The following is a 24,539-nucleotide window of genomic DNA, read 5'->3' as shown; positions in this document are numbered from 1 at the left end:
ATGTTGTCCTCAGATGCCAGCATGCAGAGAGACTTTGAATTGCAAATAGGAATGTGGTCGAAACCACTGATGAGGGAGCCTCGTCGATGTTTAATTGGTTTGCTCAGGCAGATGCTGCTCTGCCGTGCACTCTGATGATTCCCCACACAGAATTTTGTGTCCTCACCAAACACTTTGCTGTTTGTCACCACCCCTCTCCCCAGAGAGACTTCAGGTGTGTGTGTGTGTGTGTGTGTGTGTGTGTGTGTGTGTGTGTGTGTGTGTGTGTGTGTGTGTGTGTGTGTGTTTGAACGAGCTGGCAAGTCCAAGCACGCCTGTGTGGGAATGTCTCTCTCACTTGAGGAGACTTTAAGTAGGCTCGGCTGAAATCCTGGTGCCCTGGTCCATTAACATAGTGTAAAGATAGGAATGAATGCAGCTATCAGATCAGCTGTCACATTAAAAGACAGATGGACAGGTCCGGATCTGAAGGGATGCATATTGTTGGTTTGTTGTAGAATATGTTGCCTTTAGGCTCCCGGCCAATCAGCAGGGCCACATCTCCACTGTCACGTTGCATAACCCACCAATGACTTGTGTCGTCCCTGAGCTGCTGTGTGGGAGGGGAACCTCCTACCTGAGGAGGCCAGCAGCACTTCCTCCTCCGCCCCATCTGCACACACAGGTGAGTGGGAAGTGTTACCTGGCCAATACCTGCTCTTATCCCTGCCTATCTTCTACCCAAACGGCTTCACGTTGACTCTGGAGAAAAGGTAAATGTCTGTTTTATATTCTGCTAATTGCGCTCCTTTAGAAATAGTCGCAAAGCTCCACTTGTTTGCTCTTCATTCATTCATTTTCTGCGTGTAAATGCCCCCCCCCCCCCCCCCCCCCCCCTTACTGGAGGGGGGAAAGGGCTGACTATCACTTGTTCCCTTTCATTGTTATTTTTTTTGCTGTACTTCAACATATATTGGTTTGGGCTGCGGTGTAAAAGTAAGAGAAAAGGCTTTGGGAGTTTCCTCCACACGCTCGGCTTGAGGCTGATTGACGCGCCGTGTCCCGAGGCGCAGCTTGGATGAGGTTTCCCCGTGATGCGTTTCAATGATTGATGTCTACTCACTGGTTCACCTGTGAACGGGCTCATACGCGGGCAATAATGTGCGTATTTTGTGGCACCCACAGGATTTGAAGGCCGATTGTTCGTTAGATGCTCAGGGTGTCCAGTGTGGACGCGCAGCTCTCCATTCCTTCCCCTGTGAACGCTCACTCGTCCGCGCGGTGGGACGGAGTTGAGCGGATGAAGGGAAAGGAACTATTTGCATTGTATTTTTGCTCGTTAAAGATTTGGGACATTAAGACATTAAGGACATTGTGTTGTTTAATTTCCATGCAAACTGTTAATTAAAGCAGCTTCATTCAGATACATTGTTCATATGGATCCGTTGGTGTTGCCGCTGTGTAAAGTAGTCACGGTTTCTATACGTTTCCTTTATTATCTCTCTGCGTTGATAGGGTTTTACGCATTCGCTCGTGCGCTCTGATCAACTCGCGCCTACCGGAGGAGCCCTGCGCGAGTGGGCGGCACCAGCTGGCGCAGTGATGCTGGAGAACAATGATGCATTCAATATAATAGGAAATAACCATACCTACGCGTCTCATAGTTTCTGTAACTTCGCCCATTTCTGCATCAACAATGAACAGTTAATATGTTTTCCTTTAGACCCAGTTTGTTCCTCTCATGTGTGAGCAGCATATTCACGTCACGTATCTGAATAACTGTCAATCTTTGATGAATCGACAGAAGCATCAACCCGGCAATGAAATAGAGGAGTAATGTGTGGGTACACGTCTCCTAATCACTTGTGGTTTCCATACAATATCACATGAACTCCTGGAGAATTTAAACCAAAAAAGGGAGATCTCCCCACCACGGATTAACTGAAAACGCGATCTTGAGGAAATTTGCAAACTGGATGATATACAACAATTAGGATCCGCGGCTCCACACATCTTGTAGCAATTATAAGTGGAATACCAAAGTGAAATACATCACCTGAAACAAACTGAGTTAAGTTGTGTGCAGGTGAGGCAGGCAAACCACAATTCCCCGTTTTCCTATGGGACTCGAATGCATCGTTGTGGACAGTTTGGCACGATTTTCGCTGTTTGCCTGCGCGTTACCACTCAGTGTGTTTGAGGAGGATCATCTCAATTAGACAGAGAGCTTCCTCGCACACGGACGAGGTGTGTTCACGTAGAAGAGTCTCATTCACACCGATGACTCGTGTAGGCAGGATGCGTTCACACCTTCTGCAATCATCTCATTGAGCTCGATACTAAGACAAACCGGTGGACGCGGTCGCGGAGTTTGTCGACAGGGAACAGTTTGACAGCGAGGTCAATCAGCGTTAAAAGAATGATTGGTAGCAGATCCCCGTCCAGCGTTTCCATGCAACAGCGCGGGCGACTGTGAAGCCACGGGGGTATAGATGCTGTAGCGGAGAGAGAGAGAGAGAGAGAGAGAGAGAGAGAGAGAGAGAGAGAGAGAGAGAGAGAGAGAGAGAGAAAGCGACGGCACAGTAGAGCTGGACCCGGAGCGCCTCTGTAGACCCGATGGAGCGACAGGATGATGGGGATGAGGACCTGGTCGGGAGCGTAAATCACCGTGATAGTGCAGAGGAGCCCGGTAAGAGCGCGTTCCGTTACCACTTTTGCACATTTCGCAAGAAACGCGGGGATATGATGGTGATGAGCGTGATGAGGATGTGTGCGCGCGCTGGCTGATATACGTAGCAATCAAGCTTTTTACGCTCAATTTGATGCCCTTAAATTCCCTCTGGTAGGCTTCAGGTGGTTTGTTGCTGCTGATAACGCACATGGACGCACTGGTCCACATGTTTGTATGGGAAGGCAACCCGGAGCCTTTTACATTCACATGCTTACTGGTGCTCATTTTAACATGCCTAGGCTACCAAAATGTTTCCTCTCCTTGTTTTTACTTATCCCGACTGTAATCAAGGTATGTTTACATCGTAGCTCCGCTGGATGCAGTGTGGACACACATTTTCTAGAATTTGCTGTAAACACGGGAGCTGAGAGCGGTGGACCAAACCAGTAAAGTTGTGTGTCCTGAAACCAAAACAAATGCTAAAAGGCTGCAGTAACGAGGGGAGAGTCAGGTCAGAGTCAGGTCGTTCTTTGTGGGTTCAACACACCTTTTACATTATGCGTTAGTCCTCTGCGAACATATTTATCAGTGCAGCTTTAAACAATTAATTACTTCGTCAAATCAAAATCAAATAATGCAGCTTGGTCTCACCAAGTTTTAAACTATGAACTTCAACATATCCCTTTGGATTCACCTTACCATGCACACAGCATGTCAATATTCACTTATTACAAGTGTCTTTCCATAATAAACTTCCGGCTTCCCAGGAAGTTAGGTTTAGGCAACAAACCAACAACATTGTTCTGATCTAAACTATTTGCTAATGTTGGATTGACTTTAATATGGTAACTGTCACAACATGTGTCTCTAAGCTTTATGGCTGTGCAAACATCTGTCAGTTCACATCAAACTAAGTGTGTCAACACTGTTAAGAGACGTCATTCTGTTGGATCATTATTTCCTTCAGTGTAAATCAGCCCGTGGTACCAGTGAGCTTTCAATGATCACCAGGACCTGGATGACTATGACAATGCATGGCTTCCGTGACACTATTGCGTGTGCCCAGTGCCAGTTCTCGAGGCGCGAGGAAATGATTATTTATTTTGCCTGGAGACATTATCTATTAACTGGATCTAATTGGCTTGCGCAATAGAAACGGTTGATTCTTAAGTGATCTGTCGAAAGAAAACATTTCTAACCTGTTAACCACGCTAACACCGATTTTAAAACTGGACATAAATAATCATAAATACATTGTGTGTGCATAGCTGGATTAAAAACTTCCAATGTCACTGAAGCAAATCCAAGGCCCACGCTGGGTGCCGCCTGTCTAGGATTTCTGCCAAGACATTTGGCAGACGCTATTATGTCTTAGGCAGGGTTGTGTTGTCATGAAATACTTGTTACTATTGAAATCAACCCCACAGTATTAGCTGTGGTAAATGAATGTACAGTTACAGTATGTAAAATATATTCATATATTCATGCAAAGTTTAAGAGGATTTCCTGAGGCAGTACCGAGCAAATACCTCCAAACACCATGATCCTAGTCAGCGCTCTATTCATGCACTGAAACAAACGATGTTATTAAATATCTTATAACCAGACATAGAAATCTGGATCTATTGTACAAAGCCAAACTTGCCGTGCCAGACGTGTAACATCAGGTTCACTTCAGGTATCTCAATCTGCGGAGACAAAACCGGCCTGTTCTGATCTCTCATGTTTGTGCATGCGTCACCTGAGGCACCGTTCTGTCTGAGCCGCTGTTACTGTACCTTACAGCTCCGAGGTCAAGGACGCATTCATACATGTAAGTGTGAACTGGCAGCTTTCCATTCATATTTTTTTAATGTATCACATTAGAAAAACCTAATGGAGACAACCAGGGTTCGAGTTATGATCAAATCTCTGTGGGGGTCTCCAAAAAGCCCCCCAAAAATCAAATTATGGATGTGCAAGTAAATATAGGCTATAATTAAATAGGTGTGCCTAAGTGACGGCTGCATAGTGCAGCCATGCTGCATTCTCGATGCTTTACTACACGTTTAGCTACTCTTATTACGTGTCATGTCAAGCTATTTATCTTTAACGTCAATATAACTCCATATGTGGAAGAGAAAATAGCTTTATTTGTAATTAAAATATCATGCTGCTGTATTTTCAGAGACCCCCAGATATTTGAGTTAACTGCATTCATGGGAGCCAGTCCTCACTCACAGCTCAGCTTCCACTGACTCCACCTAACTCCAACACTGAAGACAACACATTCAAAAAATGTTGCGAAGAACCGTTTTTACGTTCAGTTGAGAAGGTTTTTGGCTCAACAAGGAGTTGATGCTAAATGGATTAAGGAAATGTCTTTGCTGAAGAAATTCTCACATAGCATTGTTTTACTTCTGGTTCACAACCTCTGCTTCTTCTTCTCTGGTGGATGATCCTCGCATAGCCTGACACCAACTGCTGACCAAACATCGCTGTAGCCGAGTGTATTCGCTCCAAACCAGTAGATGATGACGTTCCTAAATAATTAAATAAAAAACGAAATAATTTTTTAACATTTGCTTAAAATCCACAATTGAATGGAAACATGGCTATAGATTTAGGGTGCATTCACACGACACCAACCGTACCGCGCCAAGGCACAATTGAGCGTAAAGTACAGATTTGGCCAGTGTGAGCGCTCCGTTCCGTACTTAAGAACGTTACGCTCCCTCGGCCCCAGCACGCTTTTTTTTTTTTGCACACATGCACGGGTACGCAATAGAGTGGCGAAGTCACGGCCCTTCCGCAAGAATCCTATGGGACCTCTGAGATCGTAAAAAATGTATGGGTCACAATGTAGCTAAAATAATTATTTGCTGGTCCCAGTCGTTATATGCTCTGAATTAGAAATATGTTGTTTGTGTGTTTAAATAAAATGTTGACCATTTATTGTGCAATTGTTCAGTTTAAGGCTGTAGACAAAACACAATGAGAAAGACAACATCAAGCCATGTGTGTGTCGTATTACGATGTGATGACATATGTACAACAGGCAATCTGGGCCGACGCCCATTTGGGCTGGAGCGGTGTGAGCGCAAGACGGCTTGGGACCCCCTTTGGGGGAGCAATCGTGCTGAGGCACAGTACGGATCAAATGGCCCTGGTGTGATTGCGCCCTCAGGTATAGTTGCCATAAAGACATTTTTCTTTGATGGAAAAAAGGCCACATTTCCTATAAACCCCATCGCTCTACACCTTCCCCCTCATTGGCAACTTTGGTGCAACAATGTCTTATAGTTATGGACGTGACCTGCACTTACACTCTGTATGCCCAACCATCCACCTCAGTCATCTTCCTAAGCGGTTCGCCCTTTCCTTTTGAGTCATTATGTGCATCACCACAAAAAGCTTGTTGTCGGGAAGACAGAGACACAAGTCATCAAAGTTATTGAAGGAACAACGGGTGCAATCATTTTCTTTTGCACACAGTCTCTTTGTTTAATTGCAGGCTATCACTTCATCCACCACTCTGGACCTCTAAAAGGCAACGCAGACCTCGGTTCCCCCACTGGAAGGCAGGATGAAGCCTTTAAAGGCCACACGTGTCTTCAGCTAAGGCCTCATGTACAGTAGCAAGTTTTTAAAGAGGACAGGACTCAATCCACCATGTCGGTCTGCATGCGTGGCTGTATAACAGGACTATTCAGGAAAATCCACTCAGGAATTATACAAAATCATTGTCAAAGGTGTAGTAGATTGTGGATATCCATAGCAACAATACTTCTGCTTGGTCATGTGTTAGAAAGCCAGTGAGGTATCTTGTCTCAGCAGACCATCACCAGCAGAATGAGCAGTGAAAAGCAGGGTTGCACACGAAATCTAAATTTTAATTATTTTTGCAATATGGCCTACTGCAATGTTTCAAATCGCAGGAGGTGCAGTATTTGTTAAATGGCAAATGTGTGTCAAAATGTGTTTGTTTGATAGATATTTGCAAAATAATTTCACCATATACATTTTTATAATCACTAAAACTAAAAGAATCTAAAAGAATAATTATGGAAAAATGAAAAATTTTAAATATCACAAATCATATTGCAATTGCAAGTTCAGACTATTTAGTAGTAATATGATATTTTAAAACATTCATCCCTAGTGACAAGGACTGCAGTTCAGAGAAAGTTGGGCCTTTGAAATTGGTATTTACTTGTAATATTTGGTACAATCACAAGGTTTTTAGTTAGCTCAATGTTCTCTCCTTTGCAACTTCTTATTTTAATATCACTGAGGTTTTGCTCATTGATAGTGACAGTAAGACAAGTTGCTTTAGTAAAGGGACAATAAAAGTAGACTTTAGCATCTAAGTACACTATATTGCCAAAAGTATTCACCTGCCTTGACTCACATATGAATTTAGGTGACATCCCATTCTTAATCCATAGGGTTTAATATGACATTGGTCCACCCTTTGCAGCTATAACAGCTTCAACTCTTCTGGGAAGGCTTTCCACAATGTTTAGGAGTGTGTTAATGGGAATTTTTTACCATTCTTCCAGAAGTGCATTTGTGAGGTCACACACTAATATTGGACGGGAAGGCCTGGCTCTCAGTCTCCTCTCTAATTCATCCCAAAGGTGTTCTATCAGGTTGAGGTCAGGACTCTGTGCAGACCAGTCAAGTTCATCCACACCAAACTCTCATCCATGTCTTTATGGACCTTGCTTTGTGCACTGGTGCACAGTCATGTTGGAACAGGAAGGGGCCATCCCCAAACTGTTCCCACAAAGTTGGGAGCATGGAATTGTCCAACATCTCTTGGTATGCTGAAGCATTCAGAGTTCCTTTCACTGGAACTAAGGGGCCAAGCCCAGCTCCTGAAAAACAACCCCACACAATAATCCTCCCTCCACCAAACTTTACATGTGGCACAATGCAGTCAGACAAGTACCGTTCTCCTGGCAACCGCCAAACCCAGACTCGTCCATCAGATTGCCAGATGGAAAAGCGTGATGTATGGCTTGTATGCAGCTGCTCGGCCATGGAAACCCATTCCGTGAAGCTCTCTATACACTGTTCTTGAGCTAATCTGAAGGCCACATGAAGTTTGGAGGTCTGTAGCGATTGACTCTGCAGAAAGTTGGCGACCTCTGCGCACTATACACCTCAGCATCTGCTGACCCCGCTTTTATACACCTGTGACCATGGAAGTGATTGGAACACCTGATTTAAATTATTTGGATGGATGAGTTAATACTCTTGGCAATATAGTGTACATGCTGACGTTCCTTTGTGTCTGCTAGATGTCTTAAGAGGTAACTGATAGTATTTGCTGTTTCAGTTTAAACATTTGATAATAGTCAATACAATTGACATAGCAGACAATACAATTAAACCAATGAATGCAGCAATTATTCAGAATACATTTGATTTGTAGTTTGATTTTATTAATGGGCTCCAACATGCTTAAAAAAAACCCAGAATAGTCCTTTCAAATCAAAATCCCCCCTCAGAGAATTTTACACCCACTTTTAGCATATCCTGTTTCCAAAGTTATAATTCTGTTGATGTTATAATCAGAGGAGCAATTGTGACTATTCTTTAAATGCTCCATTTAACTTACAGTGAAGCCAAATATATCACATGGTGAGTGAAGAGCATAGCACAGTCACACTCACAATTTCTGGAAGTGACCATTATATTCATGGATGTGTGTGAATGTTGTTGTGTGGCGTAAAGTACTGCAGACTGGCTGTACTGTGTCTGAGGGCACAGGAAGTCTCTGCACCAGTAAGATGGCGTTAAAGGATGCTTGAAACCGTTGGAAATGATTACGGTTCATTTAGAGTTTGTCACCTTTTTTTCCAGCACAAATAAAAATGGTATAGTTGGTGGCCAAAATACCAGTGGAGTCACTTTGATATAAATTATGTAGCCCAATATCACAAATCACAAATTTGCCTTTAGACCAGGGATCTCCAACCGTTTTCTCTCTGAGAGCTACCTTGACCGGCTGTTTGTGTTTCCTAAGGATGTGCACCACTAAGTGCAGCTTCTGTTGCTGCCTTGGCCTTCTTCATCAGCGTTGTTTTCAGCTCCTTTACCTTCTCTGTTCGTAGGCAGCTACCAGCTTACAAAGTGACTTTGAACATTTGAACCATGGGCCTCTATTGGGATATTGGCTTGTGATACTTGTTGGAGAGCCCTGCTCTAGACCCTGCACTGAAATCAGGAAGACTCGTCCAATAACCCTTTATAAATAAAAAAGTGGAAGAAACCTCCAAAGAGATGAGATATTCCTCTCCCAGGATGGACAGATAGACTGTAAACATAAATGAAGAATGGATCCATGAGCACATTGATCACGCAAAAGCAGGAGAGACAGGACCCGAGCCACTCATCCACCTCTCCATTGAGACCCGAGAAGAGGAACGGCTGCACAGCTTTCCACACAGATTGGAGAAAATAACACAGAGGGTGAGAGAGACCAGAACAACATGCACACCAGGGAGAGATATAGTGAGACAAGAGGGGAGGCGGGGGACGAAGATCCAGGTCCCAACATCTGGAATGAAGCACCAAGTAAAAAGAGAGACACTCATGTGCTTGTGGGACTCGGGGTTAGAGAGATGCAGTGTCTTTTTCTTCTAAAGTTTACAGCAGGACAAACCAAGACGATACTAGACCCAATAGATTGGTTGAGACAGGCCCTGGTAACCGGTTTAAGCCTGGAGTGATAAGAATAAGTGAAAGTTTAAACTCAAAGGTGTTGAGGAGCAGCAGGCCCCCCGTCAAGGGGGAACACCTGTACAGTTGCCCCGGGCCCTGGTGGTGGGGGAGGGGGGCAAGGAGGCCTTTGGAGAGAAAAAAATGATCTCCATAGAGCATCAACTTGCCCAGAAAGTGGACTTTAAAGACATTATCTATGACTTTGCTGTGAGGATTCTTAGTAAAGTTAATTATATAACAACGTTGGGGCATTTTTGAGTTTGTTAAGTAGGCTAATGATTTTTTGTGAAGTGACGCATGATGAGAAGTCAACTAGTTAGGTAAGTGCGTTGGAGCCAAGCGGTTCCAGCATTCACAGCATAATTAAAGCCATGCAAATAAATATGTGTTGGTCTATGAAGAATACATGTTCACTCAACTTTGGGAATGATACCAGTCTCAGTGTGTTGCTGTATTTCATTGAGTCATCATTCACTTATAATGGACTACATTTATATAGCGCTTTATCATAGACACTCAAAGCGCTTCACAGTGAGGGAAACTAGCCTCAAGCACCACAATGTGTATCACTGATGCCACACTGTTTAACAAAATATAAATGTTTATTAAGTATAGAATTACATATGTATTGGATGTCTAATTACACTGTCTTGGTTATGGACCTTGGTAGTGAATTCAGAAGACATAAAACTTAATAACATTTGGAACAACTGACTTGATCAGACACGTTTTATATTATGATTAATTTGTGTGCAGCTGCTGAGAGTAATCACAGTGACATTCTAGCTCGACTCAGTAAATATTGAAATGGTGAATTCTCTGAAGTTTTCAAATATAATCTTGTAAAATGTCAATTTGGGCGAGAAACTTCATAGTCATAAATAATAATAATATTTAATACATAATAATAATCATTATTTTTTCACTGAGCCTCCCCTGAAACAGTCTGAAGCCCTTCTGGCAGGCACGCCTCCCACTCTCCGTGGCTGGTCGAGATGGTCGACGGTTCCTCCTGAGAAGGTGGACAGGATGGATGCGAGACGCCGGCTCTCTTCAGATGGCAGAGCAGTTACGTGACAAACTGACATCATCGATGCACCCAGCGAGGGCCTGTAAGCCTTGCCACTTTGCGTCATGTGTCATTTGTGTCAGTGGATTGGATTGAACCATTTTCCACCCCCAATGGACTAGAATAAGTTAATGTCCCCAGAGTCAAAGGCAGCATCAGCAACGTGTGGACATCACGTATGGTGAACTTCTCTGAGACGCTGACAGCTCAGCTACGTGTTCATAGATGGCAGCCTCCTTGAACATGTTCCGGTCCTGTGGGATTGAGACAGCTCCGGTTGATCACACTGTGATCTGCTTCAAAACCAGTTAAACCTGTTAAACAGTTGGTCTATTAACAGGAATTAGCATCAGCAGAAGAGTGGAGTAGCCGAGGTGGGGCCAGGGTGCAGCCTTGTGTGAGTTGCGGATGTTAGTATAAGCTAGTGTTCACCCCTCTGGACATGATGACAACGTATACCGGCATTTTACAGATGAGCTCACTATATAGTCCTCTACATAGTCCTGAATCTAGTCCTCTACATAGCCCTGCATGTAGTCCTCTACATAGTCCTGCATATAGTCCTCTATATTGTCTTTATTTTTTTATTTTTTTTTATTTTTTTTTTATTAACCTTTATTTTTCCAGGAATATTCTGATTGAGATTCAAAATCTCTTTTTCAAGAGAGTCCTGGCCAAGAAGGCAGCATACAAACATTTAAAGTTTCACATTAAAAACAACAAAAACACAAAATTTCACACTAAAAACAGACACAAACACAATAAAAAGTGACAAAGCATCAATCTAATTGGCAGTAAGTCAGTGTCCAGTTTGTGGTTAAATAGTCCTTGATCCTGCTTTTGTAATTGTTCAGGGTGATTAGGGATTCCAGTTTAAGGTGTTCCTGTAGCTTACACCATGATGACGGGGCAAAAGATTTAAAAGCACTTTCACCAAACGTAGTGCGAGTCCGAGGAACGTTATACATAATCAAACTGCTAGACCGAGTGATACGAGCACTGATTGTTTTAGGAACCATTAGAGAACACAAATACGGAGGCAGATCGTGCAATATTGCCTTATAAAGAAACATATACCAGTGTTCCATCCTACGGGTGTATAAGGAAGACAGACCAACTTTCTCATACAATTTACAACGGTGTGTTCGGAAGCCAGAGTTTGAGACAAACCGTAATGCTGCATGGTACACAGAATCTAGCATTTTCAGAGATGATGAATTTGCATGCATATATAAAATATCACCATAGTCAATAACAGATAAAAGAACGGCTTGGACAATTTTCTTCCTGGCACCAAAAGAAAAACAACATTTATTTCTATACAAGAAACCCAGTTTAATTCTTAGCTTTTTAGTAAGACACTCAATGTGGTGTTTGAAAGAGAGATTTTCTTCTAGAAAAAAGCCCAGGTATTTGTAGGTTGCGACTCGCTCTATCACTTTGTTGTTTAGAGTAACAATCTGGTTGTCATCCATATCTGATTTTATATTACTTCTTGTAAAGCAGATCATTTTGCTTTTGTCAATATTTAGTAGAAGTCTTAATCCATGTAGGTTTTGCTGAACAATATTAAAAGCCGATTGGAGGTCCTTAGTTGCACTTGCTAAGGATGAAGCAGAGCTATACATAATGGTAAAATGCGTAAAAATGGAATTTTGTATTTGTAACATTGCAACACAAATTATTAATATAAACTATAAATAAAATAGGACCCAAAATGGATCCTTGCGGGACACCATAGTGTATATTCTTACAGCTAGACGATAAACCGTCAGCTTGGACACTTTGTGTTCTATCACTCAGATAGTTCTCAAACCATTTAACTGATTTTGAGGAAAATCCTATGTTCACTAGCTTTTGTAATAAAACAGAGTGGTCGACTGTGTCAAAAGCCTTTGATAAGTCCAAGAATAGTGCAGCACAGTGTTTTTTCTCATCAATTGCTGTTATGTCATTTAGAACCTTCATTGTAGCAGTGACAGTACCATGTTTCTTTCTAAACCCGGATTGCAGATCATTTAGAATACAATTTTTCGATAGAAACTCCTTTAACTGATTACTAATAAGTCCTTCCAAAATCTTGCCAAGCACTGAGAGTTTGGATATAGGCCTATAATTGTTAGGGTTTGCTGGATCACCACCCTTCAGCAATGGAACAACGTTGGCTGCCTTCCAAATTTTCGGAATTTGACCATTTTCTATAGTCAGGTTAAAAATGTGAGTTAATGGTTCAGCAATAATCTCAGCAGCAATCTGCAACAAATGTGGATCCAATCCATCAGGGCCAGCTGATTTTTTAATGTTTATCTTTTTCAGAGCATCACGTACTCTTTCATATAGTCCTCTACATAGTCCTTCATATAGTCCTCTACATAGTCCTTGGTTTATCTAATGTGAATTATATTTCCCCATGTAAACACTGATGTGCACCACGCTGTCTATAACATGTAGCATCATCCATCAGGCAATGCATTTAGAGTTGTGTCCTGCAGTCATTCAGTAATGCTGATAATCAGGATTAACACTCAGGAGAAGCACATTAAACGGTTTTCTTCATGATGGTTCCCCCTGTGCTTTTGTTAATGAACAATAACCGTCAGCGTTAACAGGAAATGTGATTAGAAGGCCCAGAGGCAGGTAGAGGTATCGTGTGTTGTGGCTGATGAGTTTCCTCTTTGTTAAGAGCTTCTTTATACCCAGAGAAAAGTGTTCCTGTTGAAATGCTATGCTAATGCTAATACTTTTTTATAATAATCATAATAAGAATAACACTAAGTACCGCATTTTCTGAGATAATGCTCAGTCTCAGCTGCAATTGTAAGGTAAAGATATCACACAAATCACATGACAGCTGGTGAAGGCGCTCATTCTGGGGATAATACAGAGGAACAGCTTGTATTAAAACTCAGGAGTTGACAAGCAAGGCATCTATCAGTATCCATGGTGACAGCTGCAAAGAGTTTATTTCTACCCTTCTTTAGAACAGAAATCCTTCCGCGGTGTATCGTGGTGTGTTCACTCCCATGAGATTACATTTAAGAACCAAATTGTTTCCATGCAAACCATCTCAAATATTTATTCTAAAATGTTCTTAATGATACTGATATTGGTAATTTGTGCAGGATATATGTTTTATAGATATGGTTGGTAGTAGATTCTCATTTAATAATAGTTTGGATAACGAAATAATTGGGTCATGGTTTTTGAGTAGTCATTAAATTAAGACAATTGAATGAATCTTGTCCTAAATTAGATATGTTACCATTGTAGGCATGGACTGTATTAACGTTACATTACAACAGTAAAACCTGTGTCAGCTCGGCTTTATTTCACAAAGGATAGTTATGTTGCTAGATTATTATATAATGTAACAGTTGAATGACTTTCCTCTCGCTCTGCATGTCTTCTGTCGTGGACAAAGAGCTGATAGAGCAGCTTTACATATTGGAGTGATAACTTCTGTGGGGAGACCTCATTTGAAAACGGGTCAGATAAAACATGAATACCATTTGCTTGTCGCAAAATGAGCTCTTCCCTTTGACATACACACATATATTTCCAGCATTATACTCTATATACTATGTGTGTGTTGAGCCTCTATGTAAAACTGTGATGTACGTCCCCCATGTGACTGATGGCGGCTGCAAAGCTATCAGCCACTAGCCGATGTCGGTCACTAGCCCACTTCCACCGATCCTATTCATGGGTCGACTTCTAGTTGAAAGTAACATTTTCTATTTATGAGCTGCTAATATTCATGTCAAACCCTCAACTGTCTTTATTGCATCAATCAACAAACAACACACACCAATATATTTTATATGATTGTGTTCATAAACTGCAGCTTTACCCAAGGATGGATTACTTGCCTACTGGGCAGAGGCCCCGGGGCCTGAGGGGTCGGGGGATCCCTGATCCAGAAGTGAAGTGACTCTTAACCTTTGTTGTTGGAAAGTCTCAGGTCATCTCCTGAGTCTTTTGATAAAAAAAAATAAAAAAATCTGATCCATTATTTCTTTTTGTTTAGTTTATTTCATATTACAGCAGCGCAGCATGCTGAGGCTTTGGGAACATTTCAATCAAATACAGTAACATGAGGGAAACCATTTAAATCAGCTCTGGTTTAAGAACATCTCAGCCTGTCTCTGATGCTTTCCTTTAGTGTGCTGCGCTAGAATATTGGAGCAGAGGTCTGTCTGTGGATCTGCTTTGGGCAGAAGTCTCTTTTAATCTCAAATGTGAAAGAAATATGGAAGTTGTAGTTTGACAGCTACGCTTCAGCTGCACCATGTCACCGACAGAGACACAGAAGAACTACAAACAACACCTCGTCTCTATTCCTTTTGTGTCTCTGCCAATTTGTGGCGTCCTCGTTCAGTCTGGGTGTTATGTTGGGGTTGGGATTCAACCCGGCAGTGCTCAGGTACCCTTTGTCTCGTTATCTGTGCATTACTATGCCCTCGACACAGGCAGACTATAATGAATTCCTTCTTCAATGTGATGACCATTAAAAAGTGCTATGTAGAAAAACAATCAAATGGACTGTAAATACATTACGAGCAGTGCTATCGTTCGGATAATAACTCATATGGCTAATGCATCATCCTTCTCCATTTCCTCCTTCAGACTCTCCTGCTCTCACTCGTCAACACTCAGGCAGCCCACAGCAGGAGGTGCCTGCCACCATGAGGAGGAACGACAGCTACCTGCCAGTCCCTGGCGAAGAGAAAACCCTGGATGGGGACTTTGTCAACACCAACGCCAGGAGCAACGAGTCCATAGTAAGATGCTAGATCTGCATTATCATTCCGCTTTATGTGCAGGGCAATGACTGAGGGCTTTTCAACACTCCTGTTGGTGTTTAGAAATACTTTCTAATGAAGATGATGAAAACCGCTGACACTGAGGTCTGCAGAGTAACAAAGACCAGTGACTTCCATGGTTGGAATGTTTTATCATGTTGCACTGCGCATGAAATCCCCTTCACCTCCTTGTGTTGTTGTGCAGTTAGTCCTGGTTAATTTCTATTATTGGAATAATCGTGAATATCAAGTGACTTAAAAAGGTTTCGAGCTCACTCTCACAAATAGAGCCTGATTTAAAAATACAGGAATGATCACGTAAGTAGGAACATGAAACCAAATTTGAACCACAGGTCTCCCAACCATCCATGGATCAGAGCTGCACTTTTGAGAATAAGACAATAGTCATATCTATGTATGTGTTTGTAGCTTTAAATAGCATTCCATTCCATTCAGGCTTTGTTTAGAGTAATACGTGGGTCCCGTGTGTAGACCAGTAGGTGATTACGCTCCTATCATGAGTGATACATACATTTCCCTGCTTGGACCTGAAGTCTTGTAAGAAGTAGTTAGGATCCAAGGGAGGGTTTTGAAACACTTTTTAATTTAAATCTAGTGTCTGTGAGGGAAAAGTATTCATTAAAATCTCGTTGACACAGACTGTACTCACAGTCAATGTGCTGATGCAACAGCTACAACGACGGCAAACTATAAAACCCATTGATTTCCTGAAGGAACCATCCATTGACAGCGACTGTATCTCTAAGCCTAATGCTTCAGTGTTGGTCTGCTGCTGTGTTACGAGGACTCATGAAACTTCGGTCACATATATTGTGCTCAGTTTAGTTCTGCATGTGAAAATTATGGAAATGTTCATATACAAAGCAACCGATGGGAACCAATCGAAGTGCACAAATCATTTTATAGAGCAAACTAACAGTCATCAATAAGTCTTTATGCCTTGCTAGTTTATATCTTTATCGCATTCATTAAATTAATTTGTTGCCTCAGTGTCTACATGTATGTCTGTTCTGTACAATAACACAGCTGTGATTTGGGCTGTAGCCAACTCTATAGCTTTTTCATTTGTTTTTATAACCAGTGTGAGGGGAACAGGAAGTTCCTTCTTTTACATGCTAAATGCCAAAAATTGTAACGGAGCTCTTGAATATCGAGCCCCAGCAGTAGTGAACAGACTGTGAAGGGAGCAGCACTTAAAGTGCCACTTGAGCTGGTGGATATTATTCCAGCTCAGCAACACTAAGGCAGTTTAATAAGGCAGCATTTTCATCGTCATGACAACCATCAGGAGAGAAGTATTTTATGCTGGAGAACTAAGGTCCCAATAGCCCGTTTTACACTGCCTTTTCGTTGCGGGAGTATTACGCCTTTTTTCGCAACCAAACATTACACCTCTGAGACGGCAACGGAGGTCGTCACAGAGCTCCATCAGAGGCGAGACAACAACTTCGCTTGTGGTTGAAGAGACGTGTAAATATGCGAGACGAGCAAAAGTTCACCTTTCACAGTTGTTTTGATACAATCGAGCTAATTGGATTTCCAACACTCGTTATGCCGCAAAGCAAAGTTCTATAGAAACGGTGCGGTTCACAGCATATTTTAACTCACCTTCCCGCCATTACGCCGGAATCGTAAAAAAAGGCCGGGAAAAAAGGCCTAATGAAACAAGACTAATGTGCATTATAGATAGATGTGGGCTGTTTTTTCGCTGACTCAATGGATGGGTCAAACAAACACAGGACTTTCACTCAGGAGGCTGCTACATCAACGTAGACTTACATTGGTGAAATAACTTAACACCAAGTACATCATTTAAAAACATACTTATTTCAGTATTACGTCCTGTTGCCTAAACAAGCCATTTAAATGTCGTTATTTTAACACAAACCACAATCTCTTTCTAAACCAACACGTTTTGTTTGTCTGCACTGCAGGGGCTTGTAAGCAGATGATTACATGTGTTGCTGCACATTTAAAACACAAGTAAAATATCCTAAGATAACATACGAACCCCTGTATGAGGGTATGTTGATTTGCTGTATGAGTATGCAACTGTCTGCCAACCAGTTTCATATATCACCTTAAGAAGCCAATAATATGTCATTGGTGTCTTTACAGATTGTTGTACTGCCCCCAAGCGGCAAAACAATGTTTTCAGGTTGAATGATCGATGATCATAAATATTCGCACAACAATACATTATTTGGTGTGTTGAGAAAATAAGTCAGATTAATCCATTGTAATCACAATAAATATGTAATGTATCAATTTCAGTGCATATAAAATGAGGCATCCGAGTTAATTTGCATAATTGATTATTATGTGGTCACTGGTGCACGACACTGATTATGTTGTAGGAATTGGGCTCATTGGGCAGTTTTGGTGCCAAATAAAATTCTGCTTTGCAGCAAAATGAAAGCTGCCTCCTGCTTTTCCTCTCATGAGAAGTGTTAGGGTCGGTTTCACACTCACCTCTTCGGGTTTTCAGAAATACTTTCTAATGAAATCTATGAAAACTGCTGACACTGAGGTCTGCAGAGTAACAAAGTGTTGTAGTGTACAGATATCTCAGGACCTGGACATTAAAACAGATGATCTGCATGGGTAGACACTACTACTATACTGTTTGTTTGTTTGTTTGTTTGTTTTTGTAATTCAGGCCTTGAATTGATCATGTTCCTCTATCTGGGCTTGAGAGAAGCTAGTAAGTCAGATTTTATTGTTGGCACTGTGGCCCGTACAGGTTAGTGATGTAAAAATTCTCATTTGAAGCATTCAACGTAAAAAAACTGCTGCTACATGGAGCTTGGTGCTGCTGTGAAAAACATTATTGACTTAAAAACTGCCGGGTTGTCTCAGCCTCGAGCTTATTATGGCTCTGAAATGTGTGTGTGTGTGTTTGTGTGTGTGTCAGTGTGTGTGTGTGTGTGTGTGTGGGGTGGGGGGGTGGGGGGGGGGGGGGGGTGGCTGTGTGCATGTGGAAGCCCAGAGGAGAGGAGAACCTCATTTCCCGGTGGCTTAGTGAGAAAAGAGTTCCTATTGGTGAATGATGCATACACCACCACATCCTCATGTGCCCTCTGAGAAACAACCTCTGACCTTTGCAGCTATGACTACTTCCTGTTGAGAGAGAGCTGAAGATTGTGTGTGTGTGTGTGTGTGTGTGTGTGTGTGTGTGTGTGTGTGTGTGTGTGTGTGTGTGTGTGTGTGTGTGTGTGTGTGTTTGTGTGTGTGGTGGGGATGAGGCAGGGGGCTGTATACAGTATACACACTCTCAGCCCCTTCAGTCCAGAACGTTGGTGGCTGTAAAGAGGAAAAGCACTTAATTTCAGCGCAGTGCTTACTGTGTAAATATTAGTTTTGTGTTCCATTGTTGATCTACTGTTATGAAGGCAATTCACATGCAGCCAGCCAGAGTTTATGACTCTTTTATTGACAGCAGACTACCTTATCTTTAACATGTATTGCCATGTAATTGTCTCTCTATCACCATGTAAACATCCGCATTGGATAGCTGCTTTCACAAATTCCCATACAGTTTGTGTCGTCTTAAGACTACCATATGTTACTCACTGTTACAATCAATTCAATTTAGTTTGATTTATAGAGCCCAACATCACAAATCTGTACAGCATACAACATCCTCATTCCTGGAACCCTCTTATTGGATAAGGAAAAACTCTTCTAAAACCTTTTAACAGGGGAAAGATAGTGCACATACTCAAAGTGGTCACTTTATAAATGACGTCTGTTTGATATATTCATGTTTATTGCTGACATGATTTTCAAAAGAATAAACTTAACATTTATAAGGTTGTTATCAGAGAAATCTTCTCCAAACGCAGATTGCAGGTGTAATATTTGTAGAGATACGCTGACACCTCCCATCCAACACAAGAACGCTGTAACACCAGAAGTTAAAGTGATAACAACACTGAGATATTTGGCAACTGGAAAAATAGAAAGAGTGTAAGCTGGATTGTCGATTTGTCTGCTGACCAACGCCACTATTTGTATTGATGGACTGGCAACCACAGAAATGATGAAGGCTGAGCTGCTCCCCCTTTAATATCATATCAAGTACTAAAATTACCAGCAGATAAAATAAACAGAAGCAAATGAATACAACAGCTTTCAGTGTGTGAATAGGCTCGCCTGCATGCTCAACAGAGATGTTCATTGCATGAAATAGTATTCATATATACACCATGGCTAAATAGAGACTAAAATCTATGATGAACCTTATCGATTTAATTCCCCATTTTATGCCCATTATCATAAGAGTGCTTTGTTTATTTTATTTTCATTTATTTTTTATATATACGTTTAAGTGGAGAGCTCTTTGAGAGTATTTTCATGATGTTTGTGGCCATTAAGACATCGGCCCGCTACAGAAGACGAGACCTCAAGTAGAGATGACACCATGGGAGCCACCTGAAGGCCTTCATCATTTGACTGATTTGGTGCATATTACCCAAACAAATAGTAACCAATCTAATAAGCGCGTGGGGCCTTTGTGGGTTGGAGACTCCAGGGCTTTCAGCTTTGATGATCTATCAAAACCATTTACATGCTGTATCCTGGTCTCCAGATCATGTATCTTAATGTGTTGATCCCCTGAACAGTTTGATATTTGTGGTTCCGAGTGAAATACCTCAACAACTATATCACCACGTTCCCACCAGTGTGAAATATTATGACTTTGATAATTCCTTAATTACCCATTAAATCCATCATCAGTCAAATGTTTTAATTTGCCCTCTGGTTTATGACCAAAGAATCACTTACAGTCAATTGCACCTTGTTTTAATGCTAATAAGCACATCATCAAACGTTAGCTTACTACCATGTTCAGCTAAGCTAGCGAATGTCTGGTAAATGTCTCTATTTATACATTTACTTCCTCCGACGAACTTCGACCTCTACTGGTTTCCATCTTTCAGCTTGGTTTACTTTCCAGTGGAGCTGCTAACACGGCTGTAAACTTGGTTTAATATTGTTTACACACACAATTAGAGACTATATGTAGTGCATTCTTCATTTTTAGATTTACATGTTTACATAAGGTCATTGTTGTTTATACACTATTTTTATGTCTACGTTCTATTTCTTCCCTGTTGTGTCCTTCTGCTTTTTAGTGCCACAGTGACATCATTTACCCCCGAGCTTCATAAATTCTCATGTAATGTAATCAAAACAAAGATTTGTCTGTTAGAGTTTATACAGTGTGATAAACAGCCGTCCTTTTGTGCGGCGTGTCAACCAGTCAGGGTCAGTGGAAGCAGCTGAGGATCTGTGCCTGTTTGACCGATGGGAGCCTCGTGGTTTTGTCAGAGGGCCTGCAGAACTGTGTTACCCACACACACACATACACACACACACACACACACACACACACGCACACACGCACGCACACAGACAACAAGATCTAGAGGTGCTCAGGGAATTAAATTGAGCTGTTATTCACTGTATTTTGAAAGAAACTCATTGGCTTGTTTACCACAGCTGGATGAACCCAAGATAAACAATTTAGCTGTATTTTAATTGCAATAAACTGAAAATATGCCAAAAATAACTACGTAATAACTGCATAATGAGGTCTGTCCTCAAGATGACAAGAAAACAACTTTTAAAATGCGTATTTTCTTAATGATATTCGGCTCGGTAGGCTATGGTAACACTGTAGCTGCTCCATCAATTAATAATTGAGGCATAATACACATCTATTTCCCCACATAGTCTGGTCTTCCTGTTTGGTGTGAACACAGCATGACACTTGAATATAAATATGGCAAATGACGAATCTACATTGCTGACTGTGGTAGTGGCATAACAGAATTGGAAACAATGAATTATTAAAATGTCCAGATTTCAGGTCGTTTTCTACATTCATGTTTTGTTAGGGCTTGGTTTTAGTAGAATTATGTCTAAGGCAACAGAGTCCAAATCCTGCTGCAGCTGTTTCCAGTGTAACAGTAGAATGGCACAGTACACGCTTTGCTTTGGGCCTGTTCTTAACATAAAATCTATAATCATACATTCTGTTTACCATATAGCCACATAAGCAATAACAACAGAAACAATGGTTTCCTGAATAATGGCCATGGTAGAAATGCGACGATGCGAAGCTAAAGCCCGACAAGTACCACGTCTCCACTGTTCCCTTTCATACAGTTTTAATAAGCCAGGCTGCTGAATGCTCACATTCACTGATCAGGACACTAATGATTCATCGTTAACGTCTAAGTGTGGAGGTTCATTCCTGATCATATCGGTAATATCATATTCCCATTAACTTTTCTATTCCCCAAGATTTCTGGCTCATTAAGCATTATTACGAGACATTAATATCCTGATCTAATAGTGCAGCATCACTGGGGTATGCAGATTTCAAGTTTGCAGATGCTATATTCCTCTGAATGTTTTGTCACTGCTGCTTGCAAAAAGAATTCATAGTTAAGATCACTGATTGCACATAACTGTCTGCTTCGTTACTTTCTCAAAGTGTATAATTATTAGCATTAGCATTCTGGTCATTCAGAATAATGTGTCATTGCAAGTCAATTGGTTCATATTGACATGGTGAATATTAAGAAACAGCTCCCAAATAAATACAAATATATTTTTGTATTCATCAGAAAAGGTTAAACAAATGTCATTATTGATTAATTGGCCCTAGAAGATATCAGAGACGCTGAACTGAAATGGACTACAGCATGATTGATGACCCATGAGGACAACATATATACTGGCAGGCCAAACCATTTAGAGACAGGCAGGGTGGACAAAACACAATAAATGTAGTATGAATACTCATTAAACCAGGAGTCACCACCAGCCTGAGAGCTACCTGAAGGGAAGAGAGTAATACATAGTGCTACTGTATATATAGTGGAAAACAGCAGGCACACTGTTTCTGGTTGCTTCTGGTTGCTATGATACGTAACATCCGCAGAAGTAAAAATGTCATTACAGGTGTAGTACTTGCTCTGGGTGAAGAGGAGGCTGAAGCATGTAGTGAGGGAGGACGGACCAGCCGGTCGATGTGGGTCAGTGAACGGTCGTTTGGTTCAAGAGCTCTGTTCTGTGTTTGTTAAATAACTTGGAATTTGGCTGTAACTGAATATACAATGAACGTAGTAAAAGGTTGAAAGTAAAGTGAAAGTAAGGGTGAACAGCAGTGACATCACCAAGTGTTGTTATAAGGCTGGTGCAGCTACTGTACAGGAGGGAATACTTTGTTGACTATTTTCAGCGGCGGCTGAATCCACAGTTGGTGCTGTCGTGTGTGTTGGTGATAATGAAGTATATGTTACCTAGTTGAACAGTAAAAAATCAGAGGAAGAACATACATCATCAATATTGTCCTTTAACGGCAAACACAGCTGATGATCTTCAACTACCTGCTTTGTGGTTTCTTAGTTTCTTGGTGCAACATGCATCACCAAGCAAAACATGTTTTTAAAGCACGTGGGGATATTTCTGCAGAAACACTGCCTATCAACATACTGGAGGGTTTTAAAATCCACATGGTTATAAGGAAAACAAGACCTTTCATTTAATGCTGTTGGGAATTGCAAAACATAAATAGCAGCGTTTCACTGTGTAGAAACAACTCGCTATAAATATTTCATGAAATAGGGAACATGATTCAGCTGGAGAAGCACATGTATGTTTACCTTGCTGCATACTAGTTGGATTCTCACCATGTCACAAGCATATCCATATCACATAAAAAATCCTGTCAGGCTTCAAGTGATGCCTTTGTGTCCAGTGAGCTAGATCATTGTCCTGTGAGGAGCTACTGGCGTGGCGACACGACACAGAGAGGTGACTGTTTGTTCGAAACAACAATGGCGACTCCTGAAGAGGTTAGAAGCTGCAATAGCATCAGTTTTATCAGAACTGGAGAGATAAGAAGAGGAAAGAACGACACGGAAGGCTTTTCTACATGGAAAAGACGACTTGCTACAGCAAGCGTTTGATTGACAGATGGTGCATCCAATCACCTGAGTGTGCCTGCTGTTCCCAGTGACTGCTTTTAGATGGTTCTGTGTAGCAAACCATCTGGCGGGTCAGGTTACATGTTGAACGTGATCTTGTGTACGATGGGCATTATACTCTCTCCTGACCATCTTCCCAGAATGTCTCTGGAGACGGTAAACAGTGCTACATTGCAAGTGTTAAAGAAAATGTATGGTGCCCTGGAGGGCATTAGTCCAGTGAACCATGAGGTAAATATACTGCAGAAAATAAATAGCACAAAGTCCTGTTACAACCATCCTCTATGTTATCTACTTCCTCCCTTCACAATCCTCTTACTCTGCCTATCAGTCTCCATCTTTGTTTGCTTTTTGATTTTCCCCCAGATAGTTCCCCTACTACATGTCACTTTATTATCATATTTGGTGTCGACATTCTTGGTTCTCTGAGGATAAACAGTACCGTTACCAGAACTATTTTTTGGCAAACCACGGATACATTGGATCTGGACTTTAAAAAAAAAAATAAAGGGCACAGAATTATAACACAGGACACAGGATTTTTCATTTCACTGTCTTTAAACATTTTTGTAACAATTCCATAATATCTACAGTTAGTATTACTTAGCACAATACAGGTGTGAAAATGTTCTTTGCTTGGCACTGTTGCGATTGGTGCAAAATTACGTTGTGTTGATGGAGCAGTTATGGTGTTAGCATAGCCTAGCTCTGATTGATCCAAACGCCATTCAGAAAACAAGCTTTTTAAAAGTTGTTTGCTTATTGTCTTGCAGACAGACCTAACAAACCATGACTTTTTTAATTGTCGTCATTATGTTGCGTTACTTCAGCATCATTTGTATCCATTTATTGCTATTAAATTACAACAAAATAGTTTATTTTGGGATCATACCCCTGTCGTAAACCAGCTGACATGTGTCACAGTGAATACAGGTCAATGAAATTCACTGAGCACCTCTGGGTGATGTCATGAACTTGGTAAGTGACGCCGTTTGATTACCCAGTGTATCTCGGCCTTGACAACATGAACAAAGCAGCAATACTGGTTATTTCAGCCGTGATGGATGAAACATTATCAGTATCTACATGGAGGTAAGCCCCGCCTCCTCTCTGGCACAACAGATCCTGCAGTCAAACTTGCGCAAATAACACAGGTTGTAAATTCACTTCAGTAGCAGTAGTTGTGGATATTATCACGAGTACTTGAACTTGTTTCCACACATTGTTTCCTTCAGTACATGAAATGGTTTTGTGCTGCTTTTTGCATCTATTTTAGCTATGGA

The 24,539-nt window shown here is 41.4% G+C and overlaps 1 protein-coding gene across 3 annotated transcripts in view; it reads left to right on the top strand.

The window, feature by feature from the left end:
- The first annotated feature begins 631 nt into the window (after window positions 1-631).
- ano1a (anoctamin 1, calcium activated chloride channel a) overlaps window positions 632-24,539 on the top strand; it is a 78,906-nt gene continuing 54,998 nt past the window's right edge. For 2 of the 3 annotated variants that reach the window (XM_084009336.1, XM_084009335.1), the window contains exons 1-2: window positions 2,515-2,668; window positions 15,057-15,211. In XM_084009336.1, the coding sequence (XP_083865462.1) occupies window positions 2,596-2,668; window positions 15,057-15,211 (228 nt within the window). In that variant the 5' untranslated portion in view covers window positions 2,515-2,595. Of the gene's footprint in view, window positions 753-2,514; window positions 2,669-15,056; window positions 15,212-24,539 lie in introns of those variants that run through there. The other variant, XM_084009337.1, reaches the window with a different exon arrangement.

This window comes from Eutrigla gurnardus, assembly GCF_963514095.1.
Source record: "Eutrigla gurnardus genome assembly, chromosome: 1".
Lineage (NCBI taxonomy): Eukaryota > Metazoa > Chordata > Actinopteri > Perciformes > Triglidae > Eutrigla > Eutrigla gurnardus.
This window is presented reverse-complemented; position numbering and strand designations above follow the sequence as displayed.